General features: G+C 51.9%; 8 protein-coding genes across 8 annotated transcripts; 4 read left to right on the top strand and 4 right to left on the bottom strand.

Annotated features, from left to right (window-relative positions):
- Positions 1-256: 256 nt before the first annotated feature.
- Positions 257-1,558, bottom strand: NCS54_00817900 (Hypothetical protein; the record flags this gene model as incomplete). Its single annotated transcript, XM_053153576.1, has 1 exon — positions 257-1,558. The coding sequence occupies one exon, from the start codon at positions 1,556-1,558 to the stop codon at positions 257-259; it is 1,302 nt and encodes a 433-aa protein (XP_053009551.1).
- Positions 1,559-2,977: 1,419 nt separating this feature from the next.
- NCS54_00817800 (Acyl-transf-3 domain-containing protein) lies at positions 2,978-4,492 on the top strand (the record flags this gene model as incomplete). Its single annotated transcript, XM_053153575.1, has 1 exon — positions 2,978-4,492. The coding sequence occupies one exon, from the start codon at positions 2,978-2,980 to the stop codon at positions 4,490-4,492; it is 1,515 nt and encodes a 504-aa protein (XP_053009550.1).
- A 1,041-nt stretch (positions 4,493-5,533) lies between these two features.
- On the top strand, positions 5,534-7,027 carry NCS54_00817700 (Hypothetical protein; the record flags this gene model as incomplete). Its single annotated transcript, XM_053153574.1, has 1 exon — positions 5,534-7,027. The coding sequence occupies one exon, from the start codon at positions 5,534-5,536 to the stop codon at positions 7,025-7,027; it is 1,494 nt and encodes a 497-aa protein (XP_053009549.1).
- A 192-nt stretch (positions 7,028-7,219) lies between these two features.
- Positions 7,220-8,290, bottom strand: NCS54_00817600 (PALP domain-containing protein; the record flags this gene model as incomplete). Its single annotated transcript, XM_053153573.1, has 2 exons — positions 7,220-7,942; positions 7,991-8,290. 2 exons carry the CDS (start codon positions 8,288-8,290, stop codon positions 7,220-7,222), a joined length of 1,023 nt encoding a protein of 340 aa, XP_053009548.1.
- A 316-nt stretch (positions 8,291-8,606) lies between these two features.
- Positions 8,607-9,582, bottom strand: NCS54_00817500 (Hypothetical protein; the record flags this gene model as incomplete). Its single annotated transcript, XM_053153572.1, has 5 exons — positions 8,607-8,753; positions 8,813-8,997; positions 9,049-9,263; positions 9,315-9,404; positions 9,458-9,582. The coding sequence occupies 5 exons, from the start codon at positions 9,580-9,582 to the stop codon at positions 8,607-8,609; spliced, it is 762 nt and encodes a 253-aa protein (XP_053009547.1).
- A 1,043-nt stretch (positions 9,583-10,625) lies between these two features.
- NCS54_00817400 (Cation-ATPase-N domain-containing protein) lies at positions 10,626-14,038 on the top strand (the record flags this gene model as incomplete). The annotated part of the gene is made up of 4 exons (XM_053153571.1): positions 10,626-10,877; positions 10,937-11,819; positions 11,874-13,339; positions 13,412-14,038. The coding sequence occupies 4 exons, from the start codon at positions 10,626-10,628 to the stop codon at positions 14,036-14,038; spliced, it is 3,228 nt and encodes a 1,075-aa protein (XP_053009546.1).
- A 434-nt stretch (positions 14,039-14,472) lies between these two features.
- On the bottom strand, positions 14,473-16,093 carry NCS54_00817300 (MFS domain-containing protein; the record flags this gene model as incomplete). Its single annotated transcript, XM_053153570.1, has 2 exons — positions 14,473-15,882; positions 15,941-16,093. The coding sequence occupies 2 exons, from the start codon at positions 16,091-16,093 to the stop codon at positions 14,473-14,475; spliced, it is 1,563 nt and encodes a 520-aa protein (XP_053009545.1).
- A 1,450-nt stretch (positions 16,094-17,543) lies between these two features.
- On the top strand, positions 17,544-19,240 carry NCS54_00817200 (Hypothetical protein; the record flags this gene model as incomplete). The annotated part of the gene is made up of 3 exons (XM_053153569.1): positions 17,544-17,982; positions 18,043-18,493; positions 18,547-19,240. The coding sequence occupies 3 exons, from the start codon at positions 17,544-17,546 to the stop codon at positions 19,238-19,240; spliced, it is 1,584 nt and encodes a 527-aa protein (XP_053009544.1).
- Positions 19,241-19,683: the final 443 nt, after the last annotated feature.

Raw genomic sequence — 19,683 nt, 5'->3', positions numbered from 1 at the left:
GAACGCGGGGTCTTGAAACCCAGATGCCGAGGCTCCCGTCAGTTGCAAGGGCGCCGTCATCAAGGATATTGCATATGCGCCAAGCCGCTATTGGTGGAATTGGATCCGAGTCGTCAGCGGCAACGAGCATCATGATCAAAACATCACCAGAAACTGTCATCAATTGCTTGTGGTTTACGTCTTTAAACAGGTTCAACGCCGTTATTACCAACTACCTAGGTATCAAGATTCATTACCAAAACATGCATTCACTCTACTATTCACCACCCTTCTTTGCCTCGTCTAACTTTGTCTTCTTTTCTTCCTCGGTCAACTTGTTGTACTCGGCTACGTTCTCGTCCCAGAGACGCACGCACTCGGCGTTCCAGTTGCAGTCCTCGACCTGTCCATACACTGGATGGCTATATCGAGGATGCTTGCTGGGCCAGTTGGATGCATGGTAGTGATGCTTGACCAGGGCCCCACGCGAATCATGGTTGCCCGAATCTGAGTGTCCCTGTCCGGCGCAGAATGCCTCCACGTCGAGCACCAGCACGCGGCCAACGATCTTGGACTCGTCCATGTTGTGGAACATGTCCCAGGTAACCTTTGGTCCACCCGACCTCCTCTGGTTCATCTGCTCAAGCAGGGCCTTTGTGAAAGCTGAGGGCCCTGTACCGCTGATGACCTGGTCAAAGTCGAGCTGGACTTCTCCAAGCGGAACCTTTTGCTCCTTGGCGACATTCTTGAGCCACACCATGATGTTCTCAATCAACTTGAGCATCACGGGCTGATGAGGCTTCGAAATGATGGTCCACTGACAGAAGGATTTTGACTTCTTGCCAAGGATGGGATGATCGCTGAAGTCAGGCTGGTCAATCTCAACACCGACAATCATGTCGATGTCCTTCTCGTCGTATCGCTCGGGGATGAAGCGATGCACAGGCCGTAGAGCCTCGACGTCAATGTCTGCGTACACTCCACCCTGAGCATACATGATCATGTACCGCAGGAGATCAGCCTTGATGATTTGAAGGTTGATGCTGCGGTAAAACTTGACAATGTCTGGTCGGTTGAGGCCATTGGGCCCAAAGTGTTCCTCCACGAATGCCATCTCGTTGGCGTCTGTCAAAACTTCGTATCGCATGTTGGGGTTCTTGGCTACCCACGTCCGTGAAGTGACGAGATCGCGGTCTTCAAAGTTGAGAGGATCTAGCTTCCATGTCTGCCAGATCTTTTGCGGGAATGAGCTACCACGGCTGGGCCGTATGGGATGATCTTCCTCTCTCCAGATGAGATCGAGGGGACTCGGGATGGCGTAAAAGACGTCGAAATTGAGGATAATGAGGAGAAGGCAGACGCATCCTATGTATAAAGGCAGACATCTCTGCATCTGCGCGGGCACCTTGTTCCTGAACTTTGCCGTCGAGGCCGCCAGGGTTGGCGAGCCAAGAGGGGAGCCCATCTTTTCGATCTCGTGGGTGTTGTTGCTGTCGTACTTTTTGGTCACGGTCCACTCGGCGGTAGAGGGGGGAATGCGAAGACTGGTTGGGAGGTTCCGTCGAGGGCCACTCGCCATGACCAATCGTTGGGCTTGTCCAGAAGAGACGAAGAGAAGACAATGCGAGTTTACACTTGGCTCGTTCTTGGTAGACTTGGAAGTCGACTGGGAGCTTAATTGATGGGCAGAGGAACTAAATGAGTACCAAGGGAAGCCGACCCATTTCCCCACGAGCTGCCTTATCAATAACTACCGGAGCACGGGCTGGACTCGAACTGAAATCGGCATCGCCACGGGCCCCCATCACATCACAGCGGAGAAATGGGGCAAGGACAAAGACCCATGTGATGGTAACGTTCCTGGGGCAGGGGTATTATTAGCTCAACCAAGGACAACTTCCGAGAAGGGAATCTGCTCCGTGCCTGGCGGATCGTGGAGGTGGGCGAGCGGCGACCTGATCTTTCCGAGCTGATGCTGCATGGCAGGGGGGTCGTTGGCCAACGGGGGGCCGGGATGACGAATCTCGTAATGTGGGAGGAGATTTGATCTTGAGAGATTTGATCACGGTCGTTGAGGTCAAGGCATGGGTAGAGGTTACTGTATAGCTTAATGACTATGGAAATAACTGGCATGGAGTTGTCAATGCAAGCCACTTGAGCTCCATTCTAGCTTTGCCTCTAGAATCTCAGCTTTAGCAACAATAGCGCACCCAAACCGCACAAGAAAAAGACACCAATGCAGCAAACCCAACCCACGAGAAGCAAGTGTCGGTCACAGAAAGGTTCTCATTCGGCTTGTGACACGGGGAATGAGCCTCGGATATAACCCCTGTCAAACCTGGGGGAAATTCCCCCGCACCGATCTATGCCCTTATCAAACAAGCTTTCTGGGGTGAAGTGAGGTGAGCTCAGGACCAGCCAGGGGTGTTTAGTTCCTGAGCTCGGGGCTTCTCCGACTTTGAGGGTGTGGAGGATGCTTGCTGCCGTTTGACCCGTCATTCACATGGGGTGAGGAGGAGGTTGGTCAATGAGCTCTTTTGGGAGGATTCAGATGTGATTTTTTTTTCCCTTGCAGAGACGTCATGAAATTGGTCAATCGGTGCGGAGAGGTAATTTCGCCCCCGCAGTTTCTCGGGGCACGTCTTGTCAGCTCCATGGCACCATGATCAGCACCCTCAAAAGTCCCTCGCGGCATTCATCTCAGCTTAGGTAGCTTCTTGTCCCACATTGATTAACTGATCAACTCGTTATCTCCTCTTCCCCGTTTCTCTGTGGGACGTCGTCATCTTCTCACATGATTTCTGAGCGCCTCTCCCTCGGCTAATATTCCTGATTCTGACACTCACATCTGGCACGTTGATTGTTCAGCTCAGCGCCCAAGAGATCAAAGACGGAGCGTCGACAAAAGGATTGAGTTGAACTTGTTGTCGACATCTCAATTGACTTTGTTGAATCACTGTCTTTCTTCTCTTCACTCTATTCCTCGTCCCCATACATCATGTCGCCCCCAAGCAGCGGTCTCCTCGACAGCGTCGAAGACTGGGACGAGATCAAGGCTGACCTCAACCCCGACTGGGCCCTCAACAAAGAATGGAAGTCATACTGGAAACCAGCGCCAGCAGGCGGAAAACTGCAGCAAGCCATTAAAAGGGTCAGATCTTTTATTCGAGCAAGATCATTACCCTCGCCTGAGAAGCTGCGCCCAACTGCCTATTTGGACGGGCTCCGGGGCTTTGCAGCCCTGCTCGTCTACTTTCACCACCATGAGCTCTGGGCGCACGAGATCAGTAAACAGACTCCCATCTTTGAGAATGGCTTTGGGTATGAGGGAAACTATTACTTTGTTTCCCTGCCTGGCATTAGACACTTCTTCTCTGGAGGCCATTACGCCGTGTCGACCTTCTTCGTCATCTCGGGCTACGTCTTGTCGCTGAAGCCCCTCACCTTGATCCAAGCCGGTGAACACCTTCAGCTTGGCGACAACCTCGCCTCTGCACTCTTCAGACGCTGGCTCCGCCTCTTTCTCCCACTCATCATGGCATTGCTCATCTACATCACGACATGGCACCTATTCGGCATCTGGGTTCGCGACATTGACCAGCAAAAGACGTGGTTCGCTGAAGTTCGAGAGTTCTACAAGGAGTTCAAGAACTTCAGCTTCATCTATAAAGTCGGCGGCGCACCGTGGCTCAGCCACGATAGACACCTGTGGTCTATACCCGTCGAGTTTAGAGGATCCATCGCCATCTACACGGCCATGCAGGCCTTTTCACGCTGTACGCGAAATGGTCGGCTATGGTGCGAGGTCGGTCTTATCGTGTACTTTATGTACATCACTGATGGCTCGCACTACGCCATGTTTACTGCTGGCATGCTGCTCTGCGACTTGGACCTGTTGGCGAAGAAGGGAGAGCTGCCACGCTTCCTGGCACGTCTTGACTCAGTGAAGGAGTTCATCTATTACCACCTCCTCGTCTTCAGTCTGTTCCTTGGCGGAGTCCCCTCCGAGAACCGCGAGATTGACCAGCTTGCAAAGAACCGTGGCTGGTACTATCTATCAGCTCTCAACCCTCAAGCCGTCTACGACTACAAGTGGTTCTACCTCTTCTGGGCCGCCGTGTTCCTGGTGGCTTCCATCCCTCGAATCCTGTGGCTCAAGGGCTTCTTCGAGACAAGATTTTGCCAATATCTTGGCCGCATCGCTTTTGCCCTGTACCTGGTCCACGGGCCAGTGCTCTGGACCCTTGGCGACAGGCTATACCTGGCCACGGGTTGGCAGAATGGGGACCTGATGAAGGGCATCCCCAACTGGGCAGATAAGCTACTACTGCCGAGAACAGGGCCATTGGGCCTGGAGATTTCATTCCTAATGCCGCATCTCATCCTTATGCCGTTGACTTTCGGCTTGGCTGAGCTGACGTACAGGTTTATCGACACACCCAGTGTCAAATTTGCATCATGGCTCTACAAGAAGGCCGTGGGGGAGTCACCCGGCAAGCAAGCACGATCTTAGTAATTATGTAGCATGTATCAAGATCTGAGAATCTGTAATTAGAGAATAAGAATTCAAGCATAAATTCCTGGGGCTATGACATGCCACTATTGAGCGCCACGTTCTGTGACTTGGTGTGTTGTTCTGCCTGCGCAGCGTCCTTCATCTGCCAGAAACCTTCACGCTGCGGTTCAACGGGCAGGTCCTCCGCCGTCAATGGCAGTTCTTGGCTTGTGATCCTCGGCATATTGAACCTCATCGGAACAACCGGCATCAAAGCGTACCTAATGCGCCGCACTCTAGCAAGCTACCCCTGCTCGCTATCCTTGAAAGAGCAACTCGCTTGAGGACTATCCTTGACTTGGATAGTTCCCGAGAGGAGCACACCCCAGAACTTGGGATCGCTCGATGCCCCTGTTCTGGTGCTTGTTCCGTTATTAGCGCCCTGCAGATCGCCACACCCACAAAAGCTTCAACCCACCTCCTCATTGCGGAGGCGGGGACCCCGCAAAAGGCCCGTGTGAGAACGACAAGCCTCGGCATGCATATGAAGATGATTGTTTTTGGTGTGCCCAGCCATGAAAAGACTCACGAGAGTGTGTGTGTACCCCTGCTTCTCATCCAACCCTGTAATCTTGACTGCACATCTTACACGAGGATCCGTTGGTGACATGCGGGATTTGAGTGTTGTGACATCCTGCTGTGCCGTTATTGCTCAGCCTTTGCATTACCGACGTACCTTCTCCTCTCTTTTCAGCTCCCTGGACGCATGTGCATCACATGAGGTTGCAACAATCGTCCGAGTCGTTGGGTAAGATAAGGCGATCCCATGTCGTCATGAGAGCCAAGCTGTGATTAACTCGTGGGCTGTGTTCAGATGAGGAATAGACAAAATACGCCGCATGCTAATGCCCACCCAATTCACTCATACAGGCTGAATCGAGCGGTTCCAAGACTTTCAAGAAAGCTTGACACTGCCAGCCCCCCTCATCCAGGTCTTGGACCCATTGCCAGTTTTCCAGTCCCTCATCCTGTCTCTCGAGCATCGGACAGACTTTCAAGATGCTCGTCAAGGACACCAAGCGACTGGTGCTCTTTGTCATCCCAACTCTGCTTCTTTTTGGTACTGCAGTAAGGTTATACTGCAACCCTGAGGGCTTTCGGAAACACGGCACAGAATGGCCCCCTTCGCAGTTTGCCAAGGATGCTGGAGATGACCAAGATTTTCTCTTCTCCAGTGAGGTGATACCAAATGACCCCCAAACAACACCACCAGAAACACCCCAAGAAATACCTCAAGAGGCACCACAAGAAGCACCACAAGAAGCATCACAAGAGACACTACCAGAGACTCTCCCGGAAACACCACCGGATCCCGCAGCCACACCTGAGCATCATGAAGACACACAATCCGGAATCTTGCCCCTCCCTGAAGACTTGGGTGCTACGCATCAAGAAGTCTTCTCGGCATCAACACTGGACAAAAAGTTCTTCGTGATCGACTTTGGCAGTGGGTTCCCAGCCATGAACCCCAACATTATTCCTCATCCCACACTCGACAACACCTGGATCATTGTAGCACAGTGGCGCTTGGAAAACAAAGAGTCTCAATGGTTCGCCGAGCTTGTCTGCGATGCCACGTTCCAGGACAATGTCCTTCGGTGTCTGCATCCGCCAACGACTTTGACGGTCGCTGCTACTACTGGGGGCGGCCGTTGCGAGGGGGACTTGGCCTTTTTCAACACCAACATTGGCCCGCATGATGCCCGAGTCTTTTACGGTCCCGAGAAGCCTTACACAATCTTTGGCTCCAATTCGGCCCATACTTGCTTCGGCCAGTTTGCCCAAGACTTGCGTATGGTGGTCGACTGGAAAGGCGACAGGGAAAACCTCAACGAGTTCCGTCTAGGTACAGAGTTGCAAAGACCACTGCCTTGGAATCCAGTCGAGAAGAACTGGTTCCTTTTCTGGGACTCGAATGGGCAGATGTATGCCCACTACGATGTGACGCCGAAGCGGTCATTTGCTCTCATCAATGCGGATGGCTCAGTCGGACCAGATCTGGCTCCTCAGTCACAAGAGTCTGATGAGCGTTGCATGGCAAAATACTTTCCAAAGTTGGGTCCAGAGCTTGAGTCTATTCATCAAGCTACCAACTCTCTTCAAATCACAACGTGCAATCGGAATGATCCCATGTGCGTTCCTGATGACAGCAACACGTTCATCTTTACGATAATCCAGCACAAGACCTACTTCAGTTATCACAGCGTTTATGAACCTTATGTTATGGTTTTCAAGCAACAAGCACCTTTCGAAATCCACGCCATATCACGCCAGCCGATCTGGATCCATGGCAGGGAGAAGTATCCAGACAAGTCGACATCCGACATGTTCTACGTCACATCAATGAGTTGGAAGCAGAGAGGGCAGAAATATCACGGTTTCCTTGATGATGAAATCTTCCTTGCGTTTGGCATTGAGGATGAGAAGGCGGCGGGTATTAATGTGCTGGCTGGTGATTTGTTCAAGAATTTGGGGGCATGTTTTGAGGAATAGCCGAGTCACGTTTTCATGATTGTTTTTGCAGAATATACATCACACTTAATTGCACACCCGGCTTCACATTGATCTTTTGTGATCGTTAACTCGCCTTTGGACATAATCCTGTTAACTGACGGTTACTGGTGTTTCAGACTACTCATGATCAAGCTTCTAGGGCAATATTGCCTTTCCCTCATTCACTCCCCTTCAAGTCAAACGTGGATAGGCTGCCAGGGCTGCTTGGCCGCCAGTATGACAGAACAGGACATTTTTATCCTTGAAAGCGCCGGTCCTAGCAGTGTGCAACAACCCAGTCAATGCCTTTCCAGTATAGACCGGATCAGTGAGAATGCCTTCCAGCCTTGCCAACTCCTTGATCCCATCAGAGGTGCGCTCATCGAGGTTCCCATATGCTCCTCCAAGGTACGAAGCGTCAATCTCGAAATCGTCCTTAGTGATGTCGTCTGGCAAGAGACCGATCTTGGAAGCTGCGGTTTTGGCAATGGTCAAGACCAGGTCGGCTACTTCCTGCTCCGACGGATTCAGAATTGAGAATCCAAGTAGTCTCTTTTTCGAATTTGGATATCCCAGCTTTTGGGCAAGTTTGAAACCGGCAGCCATGCCACCAAGTGTCGAGCAAGATCCAGTTGCCGAAATGATGACATCAAAAGTCACGCCCAGCTTCGTCTCCTGCTCGAGTAACTCGAATGCCCAACGAGCGAACCCAAGACCGCCAAGTGGATGAGTACTTGCTCCCGTTGGGATGGAATAAGGACTTCTTCCTCGCTCTTTAAGAATCTTGATCACGGTTTCTTCCTTGGTGCCAATAGGAAAGGTTTCGGCTCCAAAGATGCCATTAGCTTGCACGTTTCCAGCATATTTGTACTCCGCATCGTTGGAGGCCACGGAATCCTTTGGGTATAGAGCAACCTACGGAGTCAATACCACTGTTCTCTGATAAGATGGGCTTACTCTTACCTGCAGACCAAGTCGAGCAGCAGCAGCCGAAGTCTGGCACATGTGGTTGGACTGGATTCCTCCCGTAGTGACGAGAGTATCCGCGCCTTGAACAAGAGCATCTGCTAGCACGTATTCAAGCTTTCGAACTTTATTGCCGCCGAAAGCAAGCCCAGAGTTGCGGTCTTCGCGTAGGATCCAGACACGTGCCCCGCAATCCAGTGATTCCGTTAGCCGTGATAATGGCTCAATGTCGACGGGACGGTCAAACATGAGCTTGACTCGGGGAATGTCGCTAAAGGGAGATGGAAGGTTGACCATGATTGATAATTACAAGTTTGAAGAACCTGATATGGAGAGAGGTTGCAGGATGAGGATTGCACCCCAGCCTATAAGCGGGGTGAAGTACATTACGGAAGCATGGCCGAAAACCGGATTCTAACCACAGGCGTATTTATAATCGTAAGCAATCGAATGGAGGACTTGGCGTCAGTTCTCGCTATCAATAGTCTTTTCTTTTAAATTTCTTTTAAGCTAACCATTTTCCATCTATGAGACCAACGAGTCAAAACCTCAATGTCCATTTCACCACCAAGCAGGGTCCATCACGTAATATCTCCGTCTCAGCACGACTTTGCTAAGAAATGTTGGTCTTTCGATGAGTCTTCTTTCTACGTAGATTCCCTACAGGCAAAGACAGTGGAAAATCTACCGCTTCCAGCAGGGTCGAGAATAGAATCCAGCAGCTGCACGCGGACGCGACAATAAAGCAGACTCCAGCCTCCTACCATCCAGATGTCAGCATCCTTCTCGGCACAAGTTTCCACCCTTATTGACACCTACCAAGAGCATCTTCTTGCCAACTTCCGATTTCCCAGCAGTATGGCCACCATATAGCCAGTATGCACCTGTAGCTAGGACGATACCGAGGTCGAGGGAGAAGATCGTCAAGACGAGAACGACGTTTGTTCGGAAGGAGGATACGAGGTATACGAGGAGGATCATTCCCAAGATGAGAGCCGACGCTTCTGCGATGTGTTAAGCAAGGTCTTGTTCGGAACTCTGGTCAAGAAACCTACCAAATCGAGTGCTGATCTCCATGGTCAGAGGAACCGCACCGTCGGTCACCATGCCTTGTGTGCCAGTCGAGAGGGCCGGCAACAGAGTCTTGTTGAAGGGGAAGCAGAAGAGGCCCAAGGCAACCAAGGCCATCGCCGGGATATAATGGCCGAGGCAGAGCTCGAGTGCACCCCCCAAAGTAATCATAAACCCTCCAAAGAAGAGGTGAGCCGGCCTATGCTACGTATCAGTGTTTTGAAGACGCACCAAGTGCAATGGAACGTACACGGCTGCTGAATCAATGCTGATGGTATCCCGTGCGAAGAGAAGCTGGCAAGCCAGAGTTCCAAAGGCTACGAAGAGCCCGCAAGTGGCACTATCATGAAGGTCAGATATATAGACATATGTGCGTTATAGTATGAAGCTGACATCGGAGTCGGGTTGCCAGACTCTTGCATCGTGTATGCCGCCTTTCTCGGGTCGGTTCGCAGGGGGATCTTGTCGACTTTGGTTGTGTTCTGTGACGGCTCGTTTACTCTTTGTAGATATTCCATTTCGAAAGAGAGTCGAAACTATAGCAATTACTTTGTAAATTCGTATAATGCGCTCTCTTAATCAAGCAAAAGCGAGATAGAAAATCTGCCTTACCCATTACACCTCGCTCCTAGCCCATTTTAAGCCTCGTTCTCCCTTCTCTCGCCCGTTTGTCCGAGCATCTCGTCCGAGAAATGCGACAAGTTCCTGACTGTTGGTGACTCTTGGCAATTGTTGGTCACCATCTTGTCCCCCCTGCCTCCAATTCTTGGCCTCTTCTTGGCGGCGGGTAGATAACCTTAAGGGTAGTGGCCACGCTACAACAGATCGTTGGCAGTCTTGCCCGAATAGGAAGCCAAGGAACCATCGACCACAAACTCCCCACACTACTGCGGGCCACCGATCTCAGGGTTGCAGTAGCTGCTCAGTTTAACTGCTGTCTTTGGCCTTACCGACGATGGAGTCCGTGGATCTCTGTCACTCGGATTCTTGGGTTAGACTAAGCACGTGCGAGCAGGCATCTCGAGGCTCTGCTTGCATCCAATCGTGTCTCCTATGACTCTTCTCGTTCCGCCCCTGCGGTAGTTTGAGGTCATATCGGAATCGTATAACCCATGCAATCCTTCTCGGCATTTGAAGGATAGTCACATCTCACCTTCTACTGGCTGTTTAATCTCCCCGTACGTCGGGAACGCAACCCGAGGAACCCGCTCCCAGCTTTTCTTTCGGCTTGTAGTTCCCATCGCGTAACTGGCACGTCACGGCGATGTGTCATTGCCTATCCAAAACGGTTCCCAGGCAAAAATTGCCTTTTATCGACTAGCCGAGAGGCGTATAGTCTCTTGGCTTCCACGTTTGGGTATAATCGAAGCAATCCTGAGAATATTCCGGAAGCATTTCATTGTCCGGCTACTAGTATTTATAAGCTTCAAAAAGGTCTCGACAATGCCTCAAAGTCAAGCCTAGATCGCACTACCAGGTCTGATTGATACTCTGTCTACTTCCTTGTCTATTCTAGTTGGCGGAAAGCCCGTTCAGCAACTGACCTCCTCGATCGCCGACCATGTCGCCCCCGACTCCCCCGGACATGGAAAGCCACGTCTCTGGTCAATCCAACAAGCCTCTTTCACGCCCGGCGCACGCTTTGCCAGCCGCTGGGGTCGTTGAGGAGCTCAAATCGAACCCAGAGGTCGGTCTAACCACTGCTGAGGCGGCTCAGAGACTCTCGGAATATGGTCCCAACGACTTGGGCGAGGAAGAGGGTGTGAAGCCCATCAAGATCTTCATCGCCCAGGTTTGCAACTGCATGACTCTTGTGAGCTTATTCCGTTCACTTTCTGTACCCAGTTAAGCTAATTTCTGCCCGCGTGGTAGGTCTTAATCCTCGCTCTGGCTGCCAGTCTCGGTATAAAGGCCTGGATCGAGGGTGGCGCCCTCGCAGCCATCATCCTCCTCAACATCATCATCGGCTTCTTCCAAGACCTACAAGCCGCCAGAACCGTCCACTCGTTAAAGTCCCTCAGTCAGCCGACCGCCAGTGTGTTCCGAGACGGCAAGACCATTGTGGTCCAGACCAGCGACATTGTCCCCGGCGACATCATCGACCTCAAGATGGGCGACTCGGTGCCAGCAGATATCCGAATCTTGGATGCTGTTAACTACGAGACGAACGAAGCCTTGCTAACTGGAGAGTCGCTACCAGTGCGCAAGAACCCGACGATGCAATTCGACGATGATACCGGCCCTGGAGACCGACTCAATGTCTGCTATAGCTCTACCATTGTGACCAAGGGCCGCAGCAAGGGAGTCGTGTTTGCCACCGGAGCCTACACCGAGATTGGAGCGATCGCAGCCGCCCTCAATGATACGGGACGAAAGAAGAGGGAAGTCAAGCGAGACGAGAACGGCAAGGCAACCTTGGGCGCTCACCTGGCCAAGTGGCTGCTGACCATCGGCGATACAATCGGCGAGTTTCTGGGAGTCAATGTCGGAACACCTCTCCAGCGAAAGCTATCGCAGCTATTTCTCTACGTCTTTGGTTTTGCAGTTGTTTGTGCCATCATTGTGCTCGCCGCCAACAAGTTTGATCCTCGCAAGGACGTCATCATCTATGCCGTCGCCACAGCTGTCGGCACTCTGCCGGTCTCGTTGATCTTGGTTCTCACTATCACGATGGCAGCTGGTACAAAGCAGATGGTTAGCCGCAAGGTGGTAGTCAGGAACATGCAGAGCTTGGAGGCTCTTGGAGGCGTTACAAGTAAGAGATTCCCATCATCGTTGATGAACACAACATAGCTGACCAATTATGCAGATATCTGCTCCGACAAAACTGGTACCCTCACTCAAGGAAAGATGGTTGTCAAGATGGCCTGGCTTCCAGGATTCGGCACCTACTCCGTTCCGTCGACCAACGAGCCCTATAACCCTGAGGTCGGCGACATCGAGTTCACGCCATTCCCCCCAACGGAACTGCCTTCAAACACCGACGAGCCCAAATGGAACACGATCGATCGCAACACGGAGCCCAGCACCAACCAGGCGCTGCAGCACTACTTGAACATTGCCTCTCTTGCAAACTTGGCCACTGTAGGCCTTGAAAGCGAGGACGGCGGTCCCCAAGAGTGGCGTGTTCAAGGTGATCCTACCGAGATCGCCATCCAGGTCTTTGTCACTCGCTTCAACTGGAATCGCATGACTCTCTCTACCGGATCAAACCCCAAGTGGACCCAGCTCGCCGAGTTTCCTTTCGACTCCGAAGTTAAGAAGATGTCGGTCGTTTTTCAGGATAACATTGCTGGCGAGAGGCATCTCTTCACCAAGGGTGCTGTTGAGCGTCTTCTTAGCAGTTGTGTCTCGATGGAAGTTGGTGGTGATGTCAAGCCTATAGACGACGCCGCAAAGGACACCATCTTGGAGAACATGGAAGCTTTCGCCCGTCTTGGCCTTCGAGTCCTTGCTCTTGCCAGCAAGTCTCCCGTTCGTGGCCTCCCTGAAGATCTGTCTGTGGCCATGGATCGATCTGACTTTGAGAAAGACTTGACCTTCCACGGCCTCATCGGTATCTATGATCCTCCCCGACCTGAAACTCGTGGTAGCGTACAGATGTGCCAAAAGGCTGGCATCAGCGTGCACATGCTTACTGGAGACCATCCAGAAACTGCCCGAGCCATCGCTGCCGATGTTGCCATCATTCCATCTGCTGACAGAATGAGGCTCATCCGCGGTGACGTTGCCAAGAACATGGTGATGGCCGCGCATGATTTCGATCACTTGTCCGATGCTGAACTAGACGCCATGCCTGAGCTGCCCCTTGTCGTCGCTCGATGCTCCCCCACAACGAAAGTTCGCATGATTGAAGCTCTTCACCGCCGCGGCCGCTACGTGGCCATGACAGGCGATGGCGTTAATGATAGCCCTAGCTTGAAGCATGCCGACGTTGGCATTGCCATGGGTCTCAACGGCTCAGATGTTGCCAAGGAGTCTTCCGATATTATCCTAACCGACGACAACTTTGCATCTATTCTCAACGCCATCGAAGAAGGTCGCCGCATTTTTGACAACATTCAGAAGTTCATCTTGCACGTTCTCGCTGCTAATGTCGCATTTGTTATTTGCCTCCTCGTTGGACTAGCGTTCAAGGATGACAGTGGCGTTTCCATCTTTGTCATGACTCCTGTGGAAATCATTTGGATGCTTCTGGTTGCTGGTGCCTTTACTGAGACTGGTCTCGGTTTCGAGCAGGCTTCTCCCGACATTCTGCGTCGACCGCCTCAAAGTGTAAGTAACATTAGGAGAAACTACTCCTCTCATTGACCCTTTGTGTTATGGATGCTAACGCTCGGGTAACAGCTCAAGTATGGCGTGTTTACTCCAGAGTTCCTCGTCGATCTTGGAGTCTATGGGATCCTGATGCTCATCTCCATCCTTGGGTCCTCTGTTGTCGTCCTGTATGGCTTCAACAACCAAGGCCTCGGACACGACTGCAACACCAAGTACTCGGAATCCTGTGAGACGGTCTTTTCCGCTCGATCTACCGCATTCACCACCATGACCTGGGACTTTCTCCTCTTCGCTTGGCAGCTAGTCGACTCTCGCCGATCCTTCTTTGCAGAAATCTTTGAGCAAGGCGGCAGCTTCAAGGCTTGGACTATGCGCTTGTGGAAGAACCCCTTCCTGTTCTGGTCCGTCACCATTAGCACTATCCTACTACCGCCGACTCTTTACATCCCCGTCATCAACCGCACCGTCTTTATGCACAGCCCTATCGACTGGGAGTGGGGAGTCATCTTCATCGCCGTGGGTGTCTTCTTTGCCGGTGCAGAAGGATATAAGTGGTTCAAGCGTGTGTACTTCCGCCGAACCGTGGCAAAGGAGTTTAGGGGCGAGGTAACTGACGTTGAACTCTACGTCTTTGGTCGACACATTGACTCTGACATGGGGAGCGACTCCAACTACGACATGGGCCGAAAGTCATGATTATCAACAAGATGAGTTGTATGTAGAATTAAATAGAGAATATTCAAGCAAGGCGATGGAAGAAAGATTTCTCTCGATTGTGAAGCCTGTTTTTCGTCCACAAATGGCCTCGATATGCATCCATTGGCCGGGGCCTTGTGTGCACTCGTATTCCACAAAGCTTCACCTGAACATGGAGGGATTTGTAAGAACATGGATAAGGATCCGGTCGCGGCTCGGTGGCTTATAACATCTGGCATTCCTAGCCCAGCCGATGACAGGGTTTGGCTAGGCAATTTACAAGGCGATGGATGCAGGTCCCATTTCACAGGATATCCCAAAGTGGCCAGGAGAAGTCTGATCACTCAGCTTTACGACGGGCGAAGGAAGTTAAATGCCAGATAAACGAGTGCCGGGAGACAAAGAATGCGATTAACGCTACCGACACCCAAAAGCTACAGACCAGATGTTCCATCCTCCAATTCCATATCTCGAACCCGTCGCGCCTCGGCCTCCAACTGCTCCCTCTCTTCGACAGTGAGGTCGCTCTTGGCAGACCCAATCTTGACAAATACATACAAGACCAAGGCGCAGCCTGTCAGCCCAACTCCCAGCCAGAAGGCAGCTTGGTAGCTTTTCCGCAGACCAAGGTGTCCGGTTTCTCCAACTACGATGTCTGCAATTCCCAGGAAGAAGCTGATACCCAAGAAAAGCAAGCTGTTGATCAAGGCTCCAGCGAGGCCCTGACGGTATCCGGGAAGGTTGTTTGTAATGAAGATGTTGCTGACCGTGTACGTGATGTCGATCCCGACTGTTGCGCAGATCATTGCGGGGAAGATGAAGGCCCAGTAATTGGGATCCTCTGGCATGAGCGCGAAGAACAAGACACAAGCCAGAAACGACGCGCCCGAGATCACTAACAATACCCGGCCAGGGAGGTGGTGCAAAGTGAAGCCGCCGACCGTCCCGATAATGAGTCCGCCAACGATCATGGGGATATACCAGACAGCTGTGAGTAATGGTGACACATGCAGAACCAACTCAATGTAAAAGCTTGAGTAGAAGAGGAAAATCCCAAAAGTTCCATAGGAGAGAAAGAGAGCCGCCACTAGCCTCTTCATGTACTTCGGAGCAAACAGGTCGCTCGGAAGCAACGGATTGGTGGCGACGCGTCCCTCGACAAAGTAGGCTGCGACAAGTAGCGCGACGCCTAGCACCAGGGTGACGATGATCTGAGGGCTCGCCCACCCCTGAGGAGCGTGGGAGCTGTCGGTGATGGCGTAAATGACCAAGAGCAAGCCTGGCACGATCGTCCCAACGCCCCACCAATCCATACGTATATCTCCTGGTCGCTTGTCGTGGAGATCAAAGGGGACTGTCAAGCATGAGACGGCAAGGATGATGGTGAGAAAGATGGTGCCGAACCAAAAGTACCAGCTCCACGTAAGGAACTGGGCAGCTATGCCACCCATAAGGATCCCAATGAAAAGTCCGAGGGGGGCGAAGGCGCCGTAAAGGGCGAACACGAGGTTCTTGCGAGGCCCGGGCCGGTAAATCTTTCCGAGGATCATGATTCCACCGGGGAGAAATGCTGCTGATCCGAACCCTTGGAGGGCACGACAGAATATGAGCATCATGTAGTTTCGGCTAAAGCCTGCGATGAGCGACCAGACGGCAACCCACGCCAGACCAATGTTGAACACAAGATAACCCCCGTACATATCTCCGAGCCGACCGAAAGGAAGGAGGAAAGCGCCGGTGATGAGAGAAAATACGCTGGACGGCCAAGTCTGGGAGGTTCGTGGGATATCGAGTTCGTCGACCAGAGGAGGAAGCACGATGTGGAAGCCGCTCACAAAGAATTCCTGTCGTCAATCTGTTAGATTCGGGTCATGCCAGTCCAGGGAGTAAGGGGAATCTCACAGCCATCAAGATGGACCCGAGCAGTGCAAAGCAGAATCCGAGTTCAGACCACAGTGAAGGAAAAGCAGGCGGCCTTTGTCGGCCAAGGATCTCGACATCGATATCCACGTCTCGGTTAGAGACATCGGGGGATTGTTGATTGCGGTGGCCCATTTCGATGTCTCGTGCTTGTCGGGTAGTTTTGGGGGTTTCTTGTTGTCGATGCAGGTGAGCAAGTTTCCAAGGTAAAGTAGAGTGTGCAATAGTTCCCTGTCATGTCCCTATGTGAAAGGCTGTTTAAACTCGTATTTATAGAAGACAATCCATCAAGATCTCATCAGCAGCCAGGGAGAGCCACATTTCCAATATTGGAATATTCATCCTATTTGCACGCATACAGGGTATGTTCGATCTCAGGCCTCAAGGCCTAGAAGCAGTTACGCAGCCCGCGTCTTGGCTTCCTACAATAGCGCAAGCCCTGTTCTTAGTGCGGTATCTCAAGCAAGCGCAGAGACGGCCTAGATGTTTTGAGCAAGGCTGTGTGCTTGGATGGTAGAACGAGACAACTCGCACAAGGGCCTATGTGGGATAGCTTAGATATGAGTCAACCTGTTGAAAGGGTCTTGGCTGCCTATTTCGGATCATGTTATTGTCTCTCACTAGGGTGCCCAGGATGAGTGATATCGAGACCCGTTGGGTAGTGGGGATCAAATGTTTGTTCTCACGAGCTTCTGATCGGGATCCGCTTCCGATAGAAAGCTTTATTTTGGGAAGGCAGGTATGCAAGATGAGATCGAGGCGATAACCTGGGTCTTGCTCAGCCTATAGGGTGGACTAAGGGAGAAAACAAGGTGTCTCACAGATTACGAACAGCATATAGAATAGTATGACTCAAATTTCATCATTGAATCAAGTTGTTAGCGTTCAGGGTATTTTTCCAAATGAAGAAACCATAGCCTAAAATTCCGTTGTTGGTTCTGTCGCTGTCAGCATTTATTCGAGAAGCTTCTTGAACACCGGAGACAGCCCGGATCATGAACGAGTGCATTTGAGATCTCGGATAGGTCGGCCCAACGTTGACAGCTGGCTAATCCATCTTGGCTTCCTGATAAACTCTAACCCCGGTTGAGGCATTTGTGGGTGGGAATGATGTAAAGGGCGGTGGTAATTCCGAGCTGGGTTTCCGCCAACGATGGAGTGGCTCAGAGCTGTTGGCTTGGACACGCAAACGCACCCCTAACTGGTTGAGGCATAACCCCTGGTCCGAATGTGTCTTGGCTGGCCTTTCCGGGCTAGCTCGAGCCTCACCTTCATGAGTCAACACCTTGTCATTCAGGCATCAACTAGCCCTTGTCATCCCGCTTCGTCGCTCCCGGGTGAAAATCAACCAAACATCCCCCAGACCAAGAACCAAGCATTCAATACCCATCGGCTGACGAATGATAGGCCACCTGGCGACGCCTAGACCTCGTTCATCTCTTGCTACTGCTCTTATCCCTTTTCTCTCCCTAGATATCACCAAGAGGCTACCCCCCCCCCGTCGGCACATCCGCCATTTTTTGCTCCCCTCCACTCCTTAATAAGCAGCCTTGACCGCAAACTGCTGCTGGTCGGCCACCGCGCCATGTCCCAGTCTCCCCCCATCATCAGCGAGCGTGTCAGTCCGCGAACCCATCAAATAGCCAAGAAAGCCTGTCACAGTTGCCGCCGTGCCCGTCTACGCTGTGACCGATCATACCCGGAGTGTACCAAGTGCACCTCGAGAGGCGTTGAGTGTCTTGGCTATGGTCGACTCTTCCTATGGACTGGCGCCGTCGCCACACGAGGGAAGCTTGCTGGGCAGAGCTCGAGTGCTTCGGTGTGTCGTCTTCCTAAACAGGAGGATTTGACCTCTTTCGATGCAAAGGGCGTCGGGCCTGAGGGCTGGGGCCTGATAAGATCTCATGATAATCAAGTCTTCTATCCCACCTCTCAGGCCCCATGGCACACCACATCGCCATGGCCCCTCGTTGACCCTCTGTTCCAAGATATGTCTCATTCTAAGAGGTGGTATCTGAACTATTGTACGGACTGATCCCCTGCACAGGTTTAAGGGCCAATGGTTTCTCTAACATGGCGTCTAGTTTCGTCTCGTGTCTGTTTGGATCTCGTTGCCCATGACAGACCTGACAACAACCCATTTCGCAGCCTTCTCTTATTGACCAACGCACACCCGTTCTTACAAGAAGTCATCGTTGCCGTATCTGCTGCCCACATGTGCAACCTAGCAAGGCCATGGCTGAGCCCAGACTCTTTTGATAGAAAAGAGCCTCCAAGACAGCTGTTGATGGATGCACTCAAGGCCAAGCAACAGGCGCTACAGCTGATGCCCTCGGCACTAGGGAATATCGATTCCATCGGAGCCGATGTTATTCTCGCTGCCATCTTGTTCTTTGTCAATGCTGAACTGGTCGAATCAGGCTGGCAGAGCTGGCGACCTCACCTTGAGGGTGCCAAGAAGCTCCTGAACATGATGCAGCCCTATGCAAGCTTTAGCGAAACTCTAAGGGACTATGTCGTCTCAGATTTTTATGTGTTAGTAGATGCGTGACGGCATGTTGACGAGTCCCAGGCTAATCATGTCGCAGATATTGCACTCTCAGCTTGTCCTTTAACCCCACGATGCCGGGTGTACAGACTGCATTCTTTGCGCCCACGCAGGTTAATTCGACACTGTCGAGAGCCACCAACCACTTTTTCTGTTGCCCTGCAGAGGTTCTTGATATCCTCCGCGAGGCCGCGCAGCTTTTGAACACGGAAGGCGATAAACAGGTTGCGGATCATGTGATGGTGTCTTCATTCGCCGCCTTGTTGAAGCGCGCACAGAACGTGGATGTCTTGACATGGGCACGCGAGGGCGTCTCGCCGTATGACGAGACAGAGATCCAAAGTCGGTTCCTCACTGGCTCTGCACATCGACTTGCGACGTGCTTGTACATCATCCAGTCGACTCCGTCGTTGACAGAGAGGGTGCCGGACAAGGTGTGCGAGACGCTCATTCGAGATATTTACGATACTCTTTCGCCGATGCCCGACGATGATCCAAACTTCAAGGCAACGGGATGGCCCACCTTTATTTATGGAACGACGGCAACTACTCCAGAGCTCCGCGCGTGGGTTATGGACCGACTCAAGAGGCTCGTGGCGGTTTGCCCATGGGGCTTCCTCTACTCAGCCATTGACACTCTGCAGATTCTCTGGGGACTCGACGCAGAGGGCAAGAGAACGACTAACTGGATACAGCAGCTCAAAGATTTGAATGTCGATTTTCTAATGGTGTAGCGAGGGACAAGAGGAAAAAAAAATAGATGACGAGGCACGCATCATGCGAGGATGGAACACGGGACATTTCTGATACCACGACTTGTTAATAATGAAAGCGATTCGATTTTTTCTTTCAACTCCACAAAAGTTTAGTCAAGGGTTACTCTCAGGATTTCTGATTCTAATCATTAGACAACAGTATCCTGTTGGACCAGGGCATGCCCTGGTCGTTGGCCTGGCTGTGCACGTCTCTTCTGCTTGGGCCACATGCGTCTTTTTGCGACGTTGACCCTGCAGACGCACCAAGTCGCCTCATGCGAACCAGCATCAGTGTGTAGTATTTGCTGCAGGCCTGCTGTCTGTTGATTGGACGTTCCTTATCTGGTAGGTAGTGACGATCCCGGGCGCATGGTGTTGAGATGCATTATCTAGGCCAATCTGATCGACCAATGGCAGACTCG

This window comes from Fusarium falciforme, chromosome 6, assembly GCF_026873545.1.
Source record: "Fusarium falciforme chromosome 6, complete sequence".
Lineage (NCBI taxonomy): Eukaryota > Fungi > Ascomycota > Sordariomycetes > Hypocreales > Nectriaceae > Fusarium > Fusarium falciforme.
This window is presented reverse-complemented; position numbering and strand designations above follow the sequence as displayed.